Source organism: Tachysurus vachellii, chromosome 26, assembly GCF_030014155.1.
Source record: "Tachysurus vachellii isolate PV-2020 chromosome 26, HZAU_Pvac_v1, whole genome shotgun sequence".
Classification (NCBI taxonomy): domain Eukaryota; kingdom Metazoa; phylum Chordata; class Actinopteri; order Siluriformes; family Bagridae; genus Tachysurus; species Tachysurus vachellii.
Window position 1 is genome coordinate 10,608,293 of NC_083485.1, and position 20,409 is coordinate 10,628,701.

At 36.4% G+C, this 20,409-nt stretch overlaps 1 protein-coding gene across 1 annotated transcript; it reads left to right on the forward strand.

Moving 5' to 3' along the window:
- The first annotated feature begins 1,364 nt into the window (after positions 1 to 1,364).
- On the forward strand, positions 1,365 to 8,877 carry LOC132841098 (carbonic anhydrase 4-like). The gene is made up of 8 exons (XM_060863290.1): positions 1,365 to 1,449; positions 5,357 to 5,401; positions 5,530 to 5,694; positions 6,312 to 6,457; positions 6,858 to 6,950; positions 7,561 to 7,627; positions 8,228 to 8,388; positions 8,532 to 8,877. Exons 1-8 carry the CDS (start codon positions 1,389 to 1,391, stop codon positions 8,721 to 8,723), a joined length of 930 nt encoding a protein of 309 aa, XP_060719273.1. The 5' UTR covers positions 1,365 to 1,388; the 3' UTR covers positions 8,724 to 8,877.
- Positions 8,878 to 20,409: the final 11,532 nt, after the last annotated feature.

The following is a 20,409-nucleotide window of genomic DNA, read 5'->3' on the forward strand; positions in this document are numbered from 1 at the left end:
GTTTATGCGAAACTGCACGCCATCAGTGTTTATGCGGAACTGCACGCCATCAGTATTTATGCGAAACGGCACGCCATTAGTGTTTATGCTGAACTGCACGCCATCAGTGTTTATGCTGAACTGCACGCCATCAGTGTTTATGCTGAACTGCACGCCATCAGTGTTTATGCTGAACTGCACGCCATCAGTGTTTATGCGGAACTGCACGCCATCAGTGTTTATGCATAATCTTAAGAAAACAACCGATGACAATGTCAGTCTCTGGTACTTATGCTTCATTTGTACTTATTTCTACAGATACCTATGCTACAGAACTTTGCTTACTAAAACTGCCAGACACAGGAACAGTTTCTTTCCCCAGGCAATCACCCTGATCAACAACTCACCATAATTATACTCACTGCTTCTTATCATAAGTACTGCATTATCAGGACTGTCAGTCATCAAATCATCTGTATATTACACACTACTGCTGCTGTATATTGCACAAAAAGCATAATATTGTTATTTGTACTCCCACACTTTATGTACATAACTGATCCTTCATATTCTATATTCATATTTTATATATTTTATTCATTCTATATTCATATTTTATACTCATTCTGTCTATATTGTATCTCATTGTCTGCATTGTTTTCTTGTATAGTATAGTGTTGTTTATGTACCTTTGAGAGTCACAAACTGCTGGAACCAAATTCCTTGTGTGTGTCAACACACTTGGCCAATAAATCTGATTCTGATTCTGATTCTGATTTTCATGGAGGTAGCAGTTGACTGTTGACTAAAATTAGGCATGCTAGGTGAAATCAGCAAGAATGTACTGAGAACAAAATATATTTTTGTTATTTTTAAGAACACAAACGTGTTAAAATTAGTTAAACACTGATTAGAACACTGGGGGATAAACTAAAATAATAATAAAGTATGACTAATACAGACACTACATACATAATACATAGGCTAAGTACAGTATAAAAAACCCTTAAATAAAATGAACCAAAAAAAAAAAAAAAAGGCGGGAACACAAAATTCTGTGAAGTAGTGAAGACGAATCGATTCGGGGAGTCAGATCATTCAGCTCACCTCATCAAAAAGAGCCGAATCTTTAGAATGCCAAAAAAAATTTCGTTTCCATTTTTTCTCTAATCCCTGCAAAGATTTGTGACATTTTCCATCTTTGTAGCCTGTGAGGTTTTTAGTCAAAGTAACGAGTCTCTATCTAAACTAAAATAAGTATATGAGACGACTCATATGCGACTCATTTGTCATATGCGAGTCGCCTGTCAATGCTGACGTAAAAGAGCCAAATCGACACTGTGAAGAATCACTTTCAAACCTATCGGTTAGTTGAGACACCTTGTGGAAAGTTCTGGAAATCATCCAATATGACGCGTCTGCTTTTGATTTCTCTTCTAGCTTTAGTTTTTAAATCCTGCATTTGTGAGGGTGAGTGACGTGAAAGTGAAGGTTTTTCTCATGACAAGTTAACTAGTTAACTAGTTAGCTTACCACAGTATTGTTTAAATATGCCGTTAGATATTCAGATATATCGTCAATCAACGTTTATTGTCATTTTTTCCCAGATATGTTATCGGTTATTGTAAAAACAAACAAACAAAAAACAGATATGTCACGGTTTTTGTCATTTATTCACTATAGTTACTCCGTTTTTTAATCTATTTAGCTAAGGCTAATTTAATTAGCTAGCATAGATAATTTACCTCAGGCTCGTGGTTCAGTCACAAAAGCCAGCTTGAACCTCTAGTATGGATTGACCACAACAATGTTTATTTTATAACAAAAAAAAGACTGATTATTGTATTTTGAATGTGTCTGAATATATATATAAATATATATATATATTTTATTATTATTATAAAAATAATAAATTATTAATTATTTTATAGGGGGCACGGTGGCTTAGTGGTTAGCACGTTCGCCTCACACCTCCAGGGTCGGGGGTTCGATTGGTTGTCACTCCGTTCAGGGTGAATCCTGCCTTGATGCCCGATGACGCCTGAGATAGGCACAGGCTCCCCGTGACCCGAGTAGTTCGGATAAGCGGTAGAAAATGAATGAGAGAGAATTATTTTATAATATTTCCGAATACATATATATTATTATAAAAATATTAAAGATAATATTTTATAATATATACAATTATATATATTGTTTATAATAAAATGTTATAAAAATAATATAATAATAATAAATATATTTTATATATATAAATAATATATACATATAAATAAACATTATATGTATTTATTATATTTTATATTATTATAATAATTAGATATTATTATATTATATATAATTAAAATAGAAATTATATAATTATAATATTTATATATTATATATAAATAATATATTTATTTTTATTTGTTTATTTTTATAATAATTATTTTATTATTTTATTTAATTTTTTTTTACTTTTTGTGAATTTTAAATTTCATTACGTTTTTACAATTTTTTTGATATCTGAAAATTCATACGGAATACTAATGTTTATGTATTGTGAATGTCTTCTCTGAAATATAACATATAGCTGATGATAATCATTAACTTGAATTACCGAAAATTAATAATTACAAAACAATTATTAGCAAGATACAACATTAGGTTGCATATACAAAAATCACATATACAGTGTTGCTTAAATATATTATATATTATATTATATTGCAATTTTTTTATTCAGGAATATGTTCCAATATTATATATGTGTAATTGGCAAACGTATGTGAACCTTTCAAAATCCCAGTGTTGATGATGTTCTGTACTGAGAAATTCTTTAGGTTGGAATCAGTTAAAAATTATATTAAGATGACATTATAATTTGTTATTAGTTTAATAAATAATAAAAAATATTGTATTTGGCACTGTGGCAGGAATAATGCAGATTGCATTATGAAATGCAATACAGTGATGACTAAGGTAAATTACCTAATATTTATACCTGCTCTCTCGTATATTTATCATAATTATACCATGTATTATAATATTCTGTAGAAAATATAAAATTATTATTAGTTGCTTTAATAATATATATATATATATATATATATATATATATATATATATATATATATATATATATATATATATATATATATATATATATATATTTATATTTATATATATATAAAACAGTATCTATATATGGAATTTTTAACACAACATTTTCAAAATGAGCAAAAATTTCCCTGTGAAAAACTAGCAAGCCGGTCTATGAAGGCAGACATACTGAAAAAGTCTGCCTAAAGCCTGCTCTTGTTTGGAGAGCATGGGTAAATCCATTAGGGGCAAAAGACAAGTCTCAAATTGTATACAAAAGGATTTTGAGGAATGTATTGATAATGCAGCTGTTGCAAAGGTCTCAGAATCTCTCATTTTAAACAGAGCACCTAGTTGGGGAAGTCATGGCCTAATGGTTAGGGAGTCTGACTCCTAACCCTAAGTTTGGGGGTTCGAGTCTCGGGCCGACTGAGGTGCCCTTGAGCAAGGCACCAAAATCCCCCCAACTGCTCCCTGGGCGCCGCAGCATAAAAATGGCTGCCCACTGCTCCGGGTGTGTGTTCACGGTGTGTGTGTGTTCACTGCTGTGTGTGTGCACTTTGGATGGGTTAAACGCAGAGAAGAAATTCTGAGTATGGGTCACCATACTTAGCTGTATGTCACGTCACTTTCACTTTTTCACTTTAAGTTCTAAGTTAAGCGAGACAAATCATTTGGCTCAGCTCTGTAATAAGAGTCGACTATTTCTGCTCTCAAACATGTAACATCTCACTACTTTTCAATAACAAAAAATATAGAATTAGCCTTAGGTTTTATAAAGTCTGTTCAAATCACTGAAAATCAGCAAGGCAATACAGTATATGTAAGATTATTATTATTATTATTATTATTATTATTATTATTATTATTATTATTATTATTATTATTGTTATTATTGTTGTTGTTATTATTATTATTAATAATAATAACAACAATAATAATAACAATAACAATAATTATTATTATTATTATTAGTAGTAGTAGTAGTAGTATTGCATCTGCTGTGTTTCATTAAGGTTCATTTCCATTTATGTTAGTAACTAATTGTCTTTCCTAATACAATGAACTACATTTTTGTCTAGCAGTACAGCAGATGTTTTGTGCCTAATTCACACACCTATGAGTCAAACACATGGCTCATCCTCCAGCTGCAAATATCGAAATCAATTTTACTGCAAACATAAGACAAAACAAATATATACCGTTTAGTGAATCAGATGTTATACTTGTTTACAAACAACACATTTCTGGAGCTTGAGCCATCAGTCTCTCATTCTTACGGAGAGGAACAGGCCAGAAATAGGATTTTAACAAGGTCTAACAAAGAGTCTGGCAATAGAACTGTTTGTATTTCCCAGAAAAACGACAGGTCAACATCTAGAAAAAAGGGATAAATTAATTTTTACTAATCACACAATATTAAAGGTTCATTCTACAATTGGCAGTAATTGAGCTCCTGTGAACATCTAAGGATAAAATATAAAAATGATGAATCACATCCTTTTTTAATTGCTTCAAATTTTACATTTCAGTTTTAGCCAATATGTATTCAAAGTCCAACCAGATGAAACAGAAATCACTAGTTGAATGAAATTGGGTTTGCACAAATAGGACAAAAGTACAGGGTGTCCCAAATGTCAAAAGAAGATCACAATGAAATTGTTCATCTTCATTGTTAAGATTTTTATTGTGTATTCAGTTCTAAGAACCCTTATTTTTGTGCCCTTCAAAAGTTCAAAGCAAGACTGATGTATAAACAGCCAATATAAGATGTTGACTGTTGGCCAATGAACAAGCACTGACTGTAGTTAATGATATGCCAACTTATCACCCAGCAGGGATGGTATGGTTCACAGCACCGGAGTGTACATTCTAAACGAGTGTCATTTATGTATGAAAAGGCCTCAGGATATTGCAGTATATCTTTCAAGTGCTATTATAAACTGTTTCATTGTCACTATAGCCACAAAGTAAATTTTGAAAACTGATTACTTAAGATGGCTTACCAGAGTTCAGCAAGCATGCAAGAAATCACAAACTAGTTCCTTCAGCATGTATGTATGTTTAAATAGAGTAAGGGTTAAAGAAGTAATAGCAGTGTTCGATGTGCCAAAATAAGTACTTTTTTTAACATTCATTTCTCTGAAATACTCAAGGTCATGTTCTCTTATTCTGAACTGCTTCTCCTTTTTATCCATATTATCATAACATTTGTATGTTGTGAGCATTTGTTTAAGTAAATATATTGTACATTACAATAAACATTTTTTTATTGTACAATGTTTTCTTCATGCAGATTGGTGCTACCAGTCCCAGATGTCCTGTGAACAGCCTTGCAAAGGTAATAATAGACACGTGAGCATGACAGACAATGTTTATATCCAGTAATCCAACATTTTTTATATCTATTCAACTTTTACCAGCTAACATTTGATCTAACTCTGTTTGTTATTTTTCTGTTGTTTGCAGGGCCAGCAGCTTGGAATGAGGTGAATGCTGTTTGTGGTGGTAATAAACAATCTCCCATCAACATAGTGACCAAAAAGACTAAGAAGGAGTCCAGTCTTACCGCATTCAAATTCACTGGCTACAGACAGCCGTTTACCAGCACTTTGAAGAATAACGGGCAAACTGGTAATCCTGGACATTTCTATACACTTCATGTACTTTAGAGTGATAAGACTGGAAATGGGGAAATATATGGAAAGCAAGTGGGCACTCCTAAGATTGACAGGTGTGTAGGAAGGTGTGAAAAGGAAACCTGGTGGGCTGTGTTACAACATATCGTCATGGGATTTCGCTGGGTTCTCCAGTCCAGGAACTAACTGCAGTGATTTCAAATGTAGCTGATGTAGTAAGAATTAAGCGTAGTATGCAAATTCCGTAGAAAAGGGGGCATTTAATCAGCAGTCCTTCATCAGCGGTGTGACCAAAGTTCTTGCAGGGATATTATAACATTCTTTTTGGGCTCATATACAGTAGTCTAAAAATGTGTCCTCATAACATTTAGTAAGGGAGCTGTGTCTTCTGGTGCATACAGCATTATGAGCTGTAATACAGCAGGCATTTTTGTTGGTCTTGTCTAGTTTTCAAGTTGTTCTCTGTAAAGCATTTAAACTTATGAATACTCAAAGAAATCTCTTCTATTATCTCTAAATGTCATGTAGGCAACTTTCATTGCCTTGCAGGAGCAATGTTTTTTTTTTATGGAAATGCAGGTCTATTTATTACACTTTACTTTTTCCTTGTAGTTTATCTGGACATTCCTTCTGGGGCCACTTTGAGTGGGGGAAATCTCTCAAACACCTATAATGCTGTCCAGTTGAAGTTCCACTGGGGCAGCAGTAGCAGCCCTGGGTCTGAACACACCCTTGATGGAGAACATTATCCCATGGAGGTACAGTCAAGATACTCCTCAGCACACTGATTACTAAGATCGTGTTTTTTTTGTTTGTTTTGTTTTGTTTTGTTTTCAAAATAAGGCATTATTTAGCAAGATGAATGTTGTTTATATGATGATGTTAAATATCTGTTTAGACATGGTATTACACCATACCTTCAACAGACGCGTAAGACTTTCACTATTAAATGTTACTTGTTGGACAATTTTATAGGAAAATAATCAATGATTTTGTGTAGGAATTTACCACACTGAGATGGATTGTTGTTTGGTTGAAATCTCATTAATGTACATTAACAATAGAGGTGTTTTACTCTTGATGAAGTCTCTCTCTCTCTCTCTCTCTCTCTCTCTCTCTCTCTCTCTCTCTCTCTCTCTCTGTCTCCCTCTATTTCAGCTGCACATCCTGCATATAAAGAACAAATACCTTACAGTAGATGAAGCACTGAATGACGTAACTGGACAAGCAATCTTGGGATTCTTCTTTGAGGTTTGCTTTTAAGTGTCTACTGTAATTTCAAACCAATTCACTGTAATTTGTATATTTTTAATGAGTCTTAATATTAAGCCATCATATACAGTAAGAAAAGCAACAGGAGGTAAAGGAGGAATGAACATTTTTCCTAAGTTTTGATGATCCTCAATTTGAATTCTTACATGTCTCTCCAAAATGTATCCAATGTGTACAATTGCATCATTTTCATACATATAAAAGCATTTAGTGAACCCTGTGAATGGGGAAGAGTCAACCTGATAATGACCACTCTCATTATGATCACTCCCAAGATTTGCACGTTACATTTTTGTCACCATTTTCAGACTGATTTGACTTGGCTTTCATGCAATGACGCCATTCACTGTCATTCATGCAGTGTGAATACTTAGATTGTGAGTTAACAAGTGTGAACACTTTTTATCTGCTGCATCAAAATATTGAATCGCACTCTATGAGCTACTGTATGAAAAGATTGGCTTTATTCCAAAACCTTGGTAGCACAATGCTCTCACATTATAACAGAGCCCCCAGTTTCTCCTGTCACACATCTGTATGTGAATTTGTTTTCTTATACATAAAATATATAATGTAATTTTTATGGCAGGAGTCAGCCACTGAAAACACGGAGTATAGTACCTTCATTGCAGCTGTAACTAAGGTGCAAGATGCAGGTAGGCATTTTTCAATGTGATACATGCTTTTCTTGAAACTTGCGATCTCATTGCCTCTTTGTGCTGTCCTGTGCCCATGTTCAACAGTCGACAACCTCCAAATCATACAAATACGGGTCAAGAACTTTTGTTAATGTTTAAGGAGAGTGGGCAGACTAGTTTGAGCTGACAGGAAGGCTCCTGTAATTCATATAACCACTCTTTGTTGTTATAGTGAAGAGAAAAGCATAAAGTCTCTCAGAAAGCAGAACACCTTGAAATAAACGAGATATATCAGCAGATGATCTGAGGCTACACTGGAAATACTGGACAATTAAGATTGGAGAAAGATCAAGCAGTGCACTAAACCACTAATGCAACAGCCAAAGTCACTCAAAGTCACTCAGAACCAAAGAGATCAGATTTTGTTCCTTAATTTTATGTTGGATGTGAACATTAACTTAAGCCCTTGACCTATAGTTGCATGATTTTATGATTACTGCTGCCATATGACTGGCTGATTGGATAGTTGCATGAATGGAAATGGATATGAAGAAAGGGATTTGATTTCCTATGACTTCACATGTAAATACTTACATTTCTTTTATTCTTTTATTCTAGAAAGCCACACAGATCTTAACATCTCCTTGAACACACTGATCCTGTCTGAGATGAAGCTGAGGGACTACTATCGTTATGAAGGCTCTCAAACCATCCCGGGCTGTTCTGAGTCAGTGATATGGACCATGTTTAAGGAGCCTATTCCACTTAGCAAAGCTCAGGTAAGACTTATCTTTGACACTGTCAGAGGTTTTAAGAAGAGCTCACTGGTTGTGTGATAGTAGTGATTGTATGGTAATGTAGTTTAAAAGAGCTACAGTATGTATTTGTGTATGAATTTCTCTATTTCCATGTTCTTTTACAGCTTGCGGCCTTTTTCGACCTGAAGTCTAAAGATGGTAAGCCATTGGTGAACACATTCAGACCAGTGCAGCCTCGGAAAGGTCGGGTTGTGTATAGATCCCACTCTGGTGCAGCTGAATCTGTTGTAGTGTTAAGCTTCACTCTCATTCTGTTGAGTGTAAGTACAACTCTGAGCTGTAATCAACTCTACTAGAGTCAAGATTGAAGACTCAAAATTCCTCAAAACAGCTCAATTGTCAAAACTAGAGAACCAAAAATATTGAACACATAGATGATATTTTATGAAAGTTTAAATTATGAAATTTAGATAATAATTATTTTTGAAGATTTATATACATTATTAATAATACCAGATTAATAATCAACTGAACATACTTTTTATAAGTACTTTAATATCAATTACATTTTATTCCTTAACCCTTGTATGGTGTTCGGGTCTGTGGGGCCCATTTTCATTTTTTATCAATATAAAAATTATATTATACATTTTTTTTTTAGACTCATATACAAAAAATAATTTTTTAGACTTTTTTTAGAAAAAAAATAAATAAATGGAAAGAAAGTCATGGCATTGTAGAATCCAGCTTGGTGGATTTGTTTGCCAATGAAAATGAAAAAAAAAATGTTTTTTTTTATTAATGTTAAATAAATGTTTTACAGATGCAAAAAAAAAAAAAAAAAACACCACCACTTTGGTATTTATTAATAAAAATTATTTGTGTTTGCAAACTGCTTTTGTGTAAGAAAGTCTCATGCACTTGTGTTGAGGTTCTCTCAGTGTTAGTGGTGAAATGGCCAGACAATTAGTTGGGCCAGGGGTTGACAAATCAGGGCTGTTTTATGTCGTAGATAGTTTTTATTTGTAGTTTGTGTATCTATAGCACAATGTGTTCCAGATGATCTAATCAGAATCAGGAATAAGTCAAGAAGCTTTTATTGTCATTTCAACTATATATAGCTGATGCAGTACATAGAGACATGGGACATTTCTCCAGGACCATGGTGCTACATTAGAACAAAGACAGAGAACAACACAGAGCTAAAGATTTAAGTACATTGGTCCACATTAGTGCATCTGTGCAACCTGGTGCACTCTTAACCTGAATTAGTTGACATTACTAGAGATTTTCGAGAAAGCCCGTTGCACTAAACCATTTTAGTCTTTACACAGGATAAAACTAAACAAGTTAAGTTGTTTGAACATAGAATCTCAAGTCATGCAATAGACAAATCAAGTTTACATTATTAGTCTTTACTGAAATTCATTAGTTCACATTACTAATGTTTTATGTACATATGCTAGCTTTAGCGACAAGCACGTGTAACGTACATGCATAACTTACACACGCTTATATGAACCAAGGAAAAAAAAACTTATGTCAGCGAAATACAAACGTTGTAACTGTTCTAACATATAACACTGGCTAATGTTATTAAATGTGACCTGACAGAAATAGCTCATGTTAATGTGAACAGAGAGAAAACGAGAAAAAAATACTAGCATCGATTGACACATTAACACTTCTTATTAACATTAAACTAACATCAGTTTTAGGGTAATCATTTATTGTCAGAAAGATTTCTATATATTAGACTATTTACATTCACCGTTTCAAAGTGCTTTCAAAAATCCCCGGTTTGCACGCCGAGGACCAGGCAGCGCATTGTCACATCCTGTTTCAGGCCCCTCCCCTCTCTTCCCCCATTGTCTCTGCTTCACACGATCATTGCACTCAATATTTCATCCGAATAGTGCAAACAACTAATTTGAATTAGTAGTGACAAAAAAACGACAAAGAATAAGTAATGACCACTTAAAATGTTTCATTAACACAAAATCTGGGTTTAGAGCGTTTCTCCTACAGAACATTAATTTGTGTCATGTTAACAATTTTTATTTATTAAACAATGTCATACTCTCAATCTGCTTAGCTATATTTAATGTTGTGGAACGTCCTTGTAATTAGTTCCTGTTACAGCAGATGGAAAAAAAAAATACAACCCAATTACTGACAACAAAAAAAATGTTGAAGAGAAAAATTGCCAGCCCTAAAAGAAATTGATTGATTATATAGTCTAGGCCTGGTCCGTGCTGCACTGTGATTTTCTTTTCTTTTACAATCTGCTGGACTGAGTGGAACATGAGAAATTAGATGATCTGGAAAGAGGATGATCAATAAGTGCAGCAAAAGTAATCAAAAATGTAAGGCACCAGTAACAGGCTGTGTGGATAGATGGATAGTAAACATAATAAAAATAGATAGATAAACTTATTTACAAATGTATTAGTATGAACACACACACAATACATTTCATTTTGTTTCCTTTCATTCAGTTCAAGTTGCTGCAAATGTCAAGTAAACTTTCAACACTAACTTGGTACCAGAACTGGTGTGCTTTTGACACCATGAGGAGTCAATGTCAGCAAGCCAAATATGATTACTTATTTATAAATCACGCCTCAGTGTGTCACTGTGGATTTTACTGGTTTTTAGTTACATCTAATGTTTACTAAAAAAGTTTCAAGTTCATTGTCTTGTGTATAAAGAATGCTTGTTCTTTCAGCTGCTCCCTAGTGCTTTCAATGTATGCAGTTATGAAGTGGTGTATTAGGAGATATTACACATTCAATGTTTTATTTTAATTAGAACTTTTAATAATTTTTTGTACTGTATGTGCAATAACTCTCACCATGCCTCCCCCCCCCCCTCTCTCTCTGTATATATATATATATATATATATATATATATATATATATATATATATATATATATATATATACTGCTCAAAAAAATAAAGGGAACAGTTAAGCAACACATCCTAGATCTGAATGAATTAAATAGTCTTATTAAATACTTTGTTCTTTACATAGTTCAATGTGCTGACAACAAAATCACACAAAAATTATCAATGAAAATCAATTTTATTAACCCATGGAGGTCTGGATTTGGAGTCACACTCAAAATGTACGTGGAAAAACACACTACAGGCTGAACCAACTTTGATGTAATGTCCTTAAAACAAGTCAAAACGAGGCTCAGTAGTGTGTGTGGCCTCCACGTGCCTGTATGACCTCCCTACAACGCCTGGGCATGCTCCTGATGAGGTGGCGTATGGTCTCCTGAGGGATCTCCTCCCAGACCTGGACTAAAGCATCTGCCAACTCCTGGACAGTCTGTGGTGCAATGTGGCGTTGGTAGATGGAGGATCTCATCTCGGTACCTAATGGCAGTCAGGCTACCTCTGGCGAGCACATGGAGGGCTGTGCGGCCCTCCAAAGAAATACCACCCCACACCATTACTGACCCACTGCCAAACCGGTCATTCTGGAGGATGTTGCAGGCAGCAGAACGTTCTCCACAGCGTCTCCAGACTCTGTCACCTCTGTCACATGTGCTCAGTGTGAACCTGCTTTTGTGAAGAGCACAGGGCGCCAGTGGCGAATTTGCCAATCTCGGTGTTCTCAGGCAAATGCCAAACGTCCTGTGTTGGGCTGTAAACGCAACCTCCACCTGTGGACGTCGGGCCCTCATACCACCCTCATGGAGTCTGTTTCTGACCATTTGAGCAGACACATGCACATTTGTGACCTGCTGGAGGTAATTTTGCAGGGCTCTGGCAGTGCTCCTCCTGTTCCTCCTTGCATCCACCAGCTGGAAGAGGACTCCAGTGTCAACCTTTGACACTCTGATGAACTCCATGCCCAAGATGGTTAAAGCAGTGCTGGAAAATAATGGTGTTCACACAAATTATTGACACTTTGGGCCCAATTTGGACATTTTACTTAGTGGTGTACTCACTTTGTGGCTAGCGTTTTACACATTAATGGCTGTGTGTTCAGTTATTTTGAGGGGAAAGCAAATTTACACTGTTATACAAGCTGTACACTGTTCACTACTTTACACAGTAGCAAAATGTCATTTCTTCAGTGTTGTCACATGAAAAGATATAATAAAATATTTACAAAAATGTGAGGGATGAACTCACGTCTGTCAGATACTGTAAATTTTAACCCCTTCCACTCCTAGTTTTCAGCCCTATCACCCTGCCTGTTCTATTATTATGCCTGTAACATTATCATAAACAACATCCTTGTAGAGTACTTGTAATGCTATAGACAGATACACTGAGTACTATGGAAGACCTAAGAGGCCATGCATTACTAGATTTCTTTCTTTTGTCAATTTTCTCATGATGTCTACATGTACCCCATTGTTAATATATAATGGATTATTAAAATGTTATGCCTTTATGTTCTTAAATACTGTCAAATTGTTTTCAATTTGTTTTGTCATTGCATTTATTAAAAAAATTATCATTTTTGTATTCATTTATTGTCCTCTTTCAGCGCACCTACAATATACAGTATGTGTGGCTAGTTTAAATGTGCTTTCAGAAACAGGGCTGGATTAACCGCAGTAGGGTCACTATCCATCACAGCTTTCTTTATGCAGAAATCATGAGAAAATTAAGTCATTATCATGACAAAACGACAAAGAAAAAACAATGCATGGCCTCTTAGGACTTCTGTAGAGTACAAATGTTTGAATAGCCTCGAGACAAAATAAAGAGGAAGAAACTGAATTGCTAAGAGCATGAAATTTAGTCTGTTACAATTTATATATTTCCTTCATTATTGCAAGTAATATAATTATAGAATAATACAAATGTTCAAAAGTTATAGTAAAAAAATATTTGCATCTTCCTTAAAGTGATAAAAGTAACATAGCAAGCTGAAGTGTTATTGTGTTGTTAACTTCACAAAAGAAACAAAATAGAGCCTGGTGAGGAATAATGACCCACGCTGCTATTATTTTCCTAAAAAAGCACATCATGAAGTCTTTTATATCTTATATTAGTTCTGCTGAACACTGTGGAACAACTATGAAATAAGCAAGTTCCTGTTTTCACTTACACTGTAGCAGCTATAAAAAGTAGCCTCCATTTTTGTGCTTTCTCTTGAAGTTGCTGCTTATCAGGATACCAAGAAACTACAAACTAATTTATCATGCACTCTGACACTGGAGACTAAGAGTCAGAGTCTATTGTTTGAGGACTCCATCAGTGTTTATGCAGCACTGCACAAAATCAGTTTTTTGCAGAACTGCACGCCATCAGTGTTTATGCAGCGCTGCACGCCATCAGTGTTTATGAGGAACTGCACGCCATCAGTGTTTATGCGGAACTGCACGCCATCAGTGTTTATGCATAATCTTAAGAAAACAACCGATGACAATGTCAGTCTCTGGTACTTATGCTTCATTTGTACTTATTTCTACAGATACCTATGCTACAGAACTTTGCTTACTAAAACTGCCAGACACAGGAACAGTTTCTTTCCCCAGGCAATCACCCTGATCAACAACTCACCATAATTATACTCACTGCTTCTTATCATAAGTACTGCATTATCAGGACTGTCAGTCATCAAATCATCTGTATATTACACACTACTGCTGCTGTATATTGCACAAAAAGCATAATATTGTTATTTGTACTCCCACACTTTATGTACATAACTGATCCTTCATATTCTATATTCATATTTTATATATTTTATTCATTCTATATTCATATTTTATACTCATTCTGTCTATATTGTATCTCATTGTCTGCATTGTTTTCTTGTATAGTATAGTGTTGTTTATGTACCTTTGAGAGTCACAAACTGCTGGAACCAAATTCCTTGTGTGTGTCAACACACTTGGCCAATAAATCTGATTCTGATTCTGATTCTGATTTTCATGGAGGTAGCAGTTGACTGTTGACTAAAATTAGGCATGCTAGGTGAAATCAGCAAGAATGTACTGAGAACAAAATATATTTTTGTTATTTTTAAGAACACAAATGTGTTAAAATTAGTTAAACACTGATTAGAACACTGGGGGATAAACTAAAATAATAATAAAGTATGACTAATACAGAGACTACATACATAATACATAGGCTAAGTACAGTATAAAAAAACCCTTAAAGAAAATGAACCAAAAAAAAAAAAGGCGGGAACACAAAAGTCTGTGAAGTAGTGAAGACGAATCGATTCGGGGAGTCAGATCATTCAGCTCACCTCATCAAAAAGAGCCGAATCTTTAGAATGCCAAAAAAAATTTCGTTTCCATTTTTTCTCTAATCCCTGCAAAGATTTGTGACATTTTCCATCTTTGTAGCCTGTGAGGTTTTTAGTCAAAGTAACGAGTCTCTATCTAAACTAAAATAAGTATATGAGACGACTCATATGCGACTCATTTGTCATATGCGAGTCGCCTGTCAATGCTGACGTAAAAGAGCCAAATCGACACTGTGAAGAATCACTTTCAAACCTATCGGTTAGTTGAGACACCTTGTGGAAAGTTCTGGAAATCATCCAATATGACGCGTCTGCTTTTGATTTCTCTTCTAGCTTTAGTTTTTAAATCCTGCATTTGTGAGGGTGAGTGACGTGAAAGTGAAGGTTTTTCTCATGACAAGTTAACTAGTTAACTAGTTAGCTTACCACAGTATTGTTTAAATATGCCGTTAGATATTCAGATATATCGTCAATCAACGTTTATTGTCATTTTTTTCCCAGATATGTTATCGGTTATTGTAAAAACAAACAAACAAAAAACAGATATGTCACGGTTTTTGTCATTTATTCACTATAGTTACTCCGTTTTTTAATCTATTTAGCTAAGGCTAATTTAATTAGCTAGCATAGATAATTTACCTCAGGCTCGTGGTTCAGTCACAAAAGCCAGCTTGAACCTCTAGTATGGATTGACCACAACAATGTTTATTTTATAACAAAAAAAGACTGATTATTGTATTTTGAATGTGTCTGAATACATATATAAATATATATACATATATATTATTATTATTATTATTATTATTATTATAAAAAGAATAAAATTATTAATTTTACTGAAATTTACTGAAATACTGAAAGTCTTTACTGAAATTCATTAGTTCACATTACTAATGTTTTATGTACATATGCTAGCTTTAGCGACAAGCACGTGTAACGTACATGCATAACTTACACACGCTTATATGAACCAAGGAAAAAAAAACTTATGCCAGCGAAATACAAACGTTGTAACTGTTCTAACATATAACACTGGCTAATGTTATTAAATGTATGCCTAAGGCTAATTCTATATTTTTTGTTATTGAAAAGTAGTGAGATGTTACATGTTTGAGAGCAGAAATAGTCGACTCTTATTACAGAGCTGAGCCAAATGATTTGTCTCGCTTAACTTAGAACTTAAAGTGAAAAAGTGAAAGTGACGTGACATACAGCTAAGTATGGTGACCCATACTCAGAATTTGTTCTCTGCGTTTAACCCATCCAAAGTGCACACACACAGCAGTGAACACACACACACCGTGAACACACACCCGGAGCAGTGGGCAGCCATTTTTATGCTGCGGCGCCCAGAGAGCAGTTGGGGGATTTTGGTGCCTTGCTCAAGGGCACCTCAGTCGTGGCCGGCCCGAGGCTCGAACCCCCAAACTTAGGGTTAGGAGTCAGACTCCCTAACCATTAGGCCATGACTTCCCCAACTAGGTGCTCTGTTTAAAATGAGAGATTCTGAGACCTTTGCAACAGCTGCATTATCAATACATTCCTCAAAATCCTTTTGTATACAATTTGAGACTTGTCTTTTGCCCCTAATGGATTTACCCATGCTCTCCAAACAAGAGCAGGCTTTAGGCAGACTTTTTCAGTATGTCTGCCTTCATAGACCGGCTTGCTAGTTTTTCACAGGGAAATTTTTGCTCATTTTGAAAATGTTGTGTTAAAATTTTTAATAATACATGGTATAATTATGGTAAATATAATCTAGCCATGGGGGTCACAGTCCAGTGACTTCTGTGCCGGTCCCAAGCCCGGATAAATAGAGAGGGTTGCGTCAGGAAGGGCATCCGGCATAAAACATTGCCAAATCTAACCATGCGAGTTGTCAGTAAGAATTTCATACCGGATCGGTCGAGGCCCGGGTTAACAACGACCGCCATCGGCGCCGTTGACCTACAGGGCGCCGGTGGAAATTGGGCTACTGTTGGTCGAAGGAGTAGAGGAGGGAGGAGAGTGCACAGACAGAGAGAGAAGAGGAAAGGTAAGAGTGTAGGACTGAGAATAGGGACTCTGAATGTTGGTACTATGACAGGGAAAGGTAGAGAGCTGGCTGATATGATGGAGAGAAGGAAGGTGGATATACTGTGTGTACAGGAGACCAAGTGGAAGGGTAGCAAGGCTCGTAGTATAGGAGCAGGATTCAAGCTGTTTTATTATGGTGTGGATAGTAAGAGAAATGGGGTAGGTGTAGTCCTGAAGGAGGAGTTTGTGAGGAATGTTCTGGAGGTGAAGAGAGTGTCAGACAGGGTGATGAGTCTGAAGTTAGAGATTGAAGGGGTGATGTTGAATGTTGTTAGTGGTTATGCCCCACAGGTAGGTTGTGAGTTAGAGGAGAAAGAGAGATTCTGGTGTGAATTCGATGAGGTGATTGAGAGTATTCCCACGGGTGAGAGAGTGGTGATAGGAGCGGATTTTAATGGACATGTTGGTGAGGGGAACACAGGTGATGAGGAGGTGATGGGCAAGTTTGGAGTTAAGGAAAGGAACCTTGAAGGACAGATGGTAGTAGACTTTGCTAAGAGGATGGACATGGCTGTGGTTAAAACGTATTTTCAGAAGAGGGAGGAACATAGAGTGACTTACAAGAGTGGAGGTAGGAGAACACAGGTAGACTACATCCTTTGTAGAAGAGGCAATCTGAAAGAGATTAGTGACTGTAAAGTGGTAGTGGGAGAGAGTGTAGCCAGACAGCATAGGATGGTGGTGTGTAGAATGACTCTGATGGTCTGTAAGAGGAAGAGGTCAAAGATAGAGAAGAAAACTAAGTGGTGGAAGCTGAAAAAGGAGGAATGTTGTGAGGAATTTAGACAGAAGTTGAGGCAGGCTCTGGGTGGTCAGGTAGTGCTGCCGGATGACTGGGAAACTACAGCAGAAGTGATCAGGGAGACAGGGAGAAAGGTGCTGGGTGTGTCATCTGGAAGGAGGAAAGAAGATAAGGAGACTTGGTGGTGGAATGAGGAAGTTCAGGATAGTATACAGAGGAAGAGATTAGCCAAGAAGAAGTGGGATATGGACAGGACTGAAGAGAATAGACAGGAATACAAGGAGTTACAGCGCAGAGTGAAGAGGGAGGTGTCTAAGGCCAAGCAGAAGGCATATGATGAGTTGTACACTAGGTTAGACACTAGAGAAGGAGAGAAGGACTTGTACAGGTTAGCTAGACAGAGGGATCGAGATGGGAAGGATGTGCAGCAAGTTAGAATTATTAAGGATAGAGATGGAAGGGTGCTCACAAGTGAGGAGAGTGTACAGAGGAGATGGAAGGAATACTTTGAGGAGCTGATGAATGAGGAAAATCAGAGGGAAAAAAGAGTAGAAGGGGTGAACTCTGTGGAACAGGAAGTAGATAAGATTAGAAAGGAAGAAGTCAGGAAGGCCTTGAAGAGGATGAAAAGTGGAAAGGCAGTTGGTCCTGACGACATCCCGGTAGAGGTCTGGAAGTGTCTAGGAGAGGCAGCAGTGGAATTTTTAACTAGTTTGTTCAACAGGGTATTAGAAAGTGAGAGGATGCCTGAGGAATGGAGAAGGAGTGTGTTAGTGCCGATCTTTAAGAATAAGGGTGACGTGCAGAGTTGCAGCAACTATAGGGGGATAAAGTTGATGAGCCATACAATGAAGTTGTGGGAAAGAGTAGTGGAAGCTAGGTTAAGGAAGGTGGTGGAAATTTGTGAGCAGCAGTATGGCTTCATGCCCAGAAAGAGCACAACAGATGCAATTTTTGCTCTGAGAATGTCGATGGAGAAGTATAGGGATGGTCAGAGGGAGTTGCACTGTGTGTTTGTAGACTTAGAGAAAGCGTATGACAGGGTGCCAAGAGCAGAGCTGTGGTACTGTATGAGGAAGTCAGGAGTAGCAGAGAAGTATGTCAGAGTGGTGCAGGACATGTATGAGAGGAGCAGGACAGTGGTGAGGTGTGCTGTAGGTCAGACAGAGGAGTTTACAGTGGAGGTGGGACTGCATCAGGGATCGGCTCTGAGACCCTTCCTGTTTGCTATAGTGATGGACCAGTTGTCAGAGGAGGTCAGACAGGAGTCTCCTTGGACGATGATGTTTGCAGATGACATTGTGATCTGTAGTGAGAGCAGGGAGCAGGTGGAGGAAAACCTGGAGAGGTGGAGGTTTGCGCTGGAGAGAAGAGGAATGAAAGTCAGTCGTAGTAAGACTGAGTACATGTGTGTGAATGAAAGGGAGGGAAGTGGAATAGTAAGGTTACAGGGTGAAGAGGTGAAGAAGGTACAGGAGTTTAAGTACTTGGGGTCAACAGTCCAGAGTAATGGAGAGAGTGGGAAAGAAGTAAAGAAGCGTGTGCAGGCAGGTTGGAGTGGGTGGAGAAAGGTGTCAGGAGTTCTGTGTGATAGGAAAATATCAGCAAGAATCAAGGGGAAGGTGTACAGGACAGTGGTGAGACCGGCCGTGCTGTATGGTTTAGAGACAGTGACACTGAAGAAGAGACAGGAGTCAGAGCTTGAGGTAGCCGAACTGAAGATGTTGAGGTTCTCTTTGGGTGTGACAAGATTGGACAGGTTTAGGAACGAGTACATCAGAGGGACAGCTCATGTTGGACGTTTGGGGGACAAAGTTAGGGAAGCGAGATTAAGATGGTTTGGACATGTTCAGAGGAGGGAGAGTGAGTATATTGGTAGGAGAATGTTGGACATGGAGCTGCCAGGCAGGAGGCAAAGAGGAAGGCCAAAGAGGAGGTATATGGATGTAATTAATGAGGATTTGAAGCTAGTGGGTGCAAGTGTTGAGGATGCAGAAGATAGGGTTAGGTGGAGAGAGATGATTCGCTGTGGCGACCCCTGAAGGGAAAAGCCGAAAGAAGAAGAAGAAGATAATTATGGTAAATATATTCGTATCAAATACGATAGAGCAGGTATAAATATTAGGTAATTTACCTTAGTCATCACTGTATTGCATTTCATAATGCAATCTACATTATTCCTGCCACAGTGCCAAATACAATATTTTTTATTATTTATTAAACTAATAACAAATTATAATGTCATCTTAATATAATTTTTAACTGATTCCAACCTAAAGAATTTCTCAGTACAGAACATCATCAACACTGGGATTTTGAAAGGTTCACATACGTTTGCCAATTACACATATATAATATTGGAACATATTCCTGAATAAAAAAATTGCAATATAATATAATATATAATATATTTAAGCAACACTGTATATGTGATTTTTGTATATGCAACCTAATGTTGTATCTTGCTAATAATTGTTTTGTAATTATTAATTTTCGGTAATTCAAGTTAATGATTAAAATCAGCTATATGTTATATTTCAGAGAAGACATTCACAATACATAAACATTAGTATTCCGTATGAATTTTCAGATGTCAAAAAAATTGTAAAAACGTAATGAAATTTAAAATTCACAAAAAGTAAAATAAAATTAAATAAAATAATAAAATAATTATTATAAAATAAACAAATAAAATAAATATATTATTTATATATAATATATACATATTATAATTATATAATTTATATTTTAATTATTCATTCATTCATCTTCTACCGCTTATCCGAACTACCTCGGGTCACGGGGAGCCTGTGCCTATCTCAGGCGTCAAGGCAGCATTCACCCTGGACGGAGTGCCAACCCATCGCAGGGCACATACACACACACTCATTCACTCACGCAATCACACACTAGGGACAATTTTCCAGAGATGCCAATCAACCTACTATGCATGTCTTTGGACCGGGGGAGGAAACCGGAGTACCCGGAGGAAAC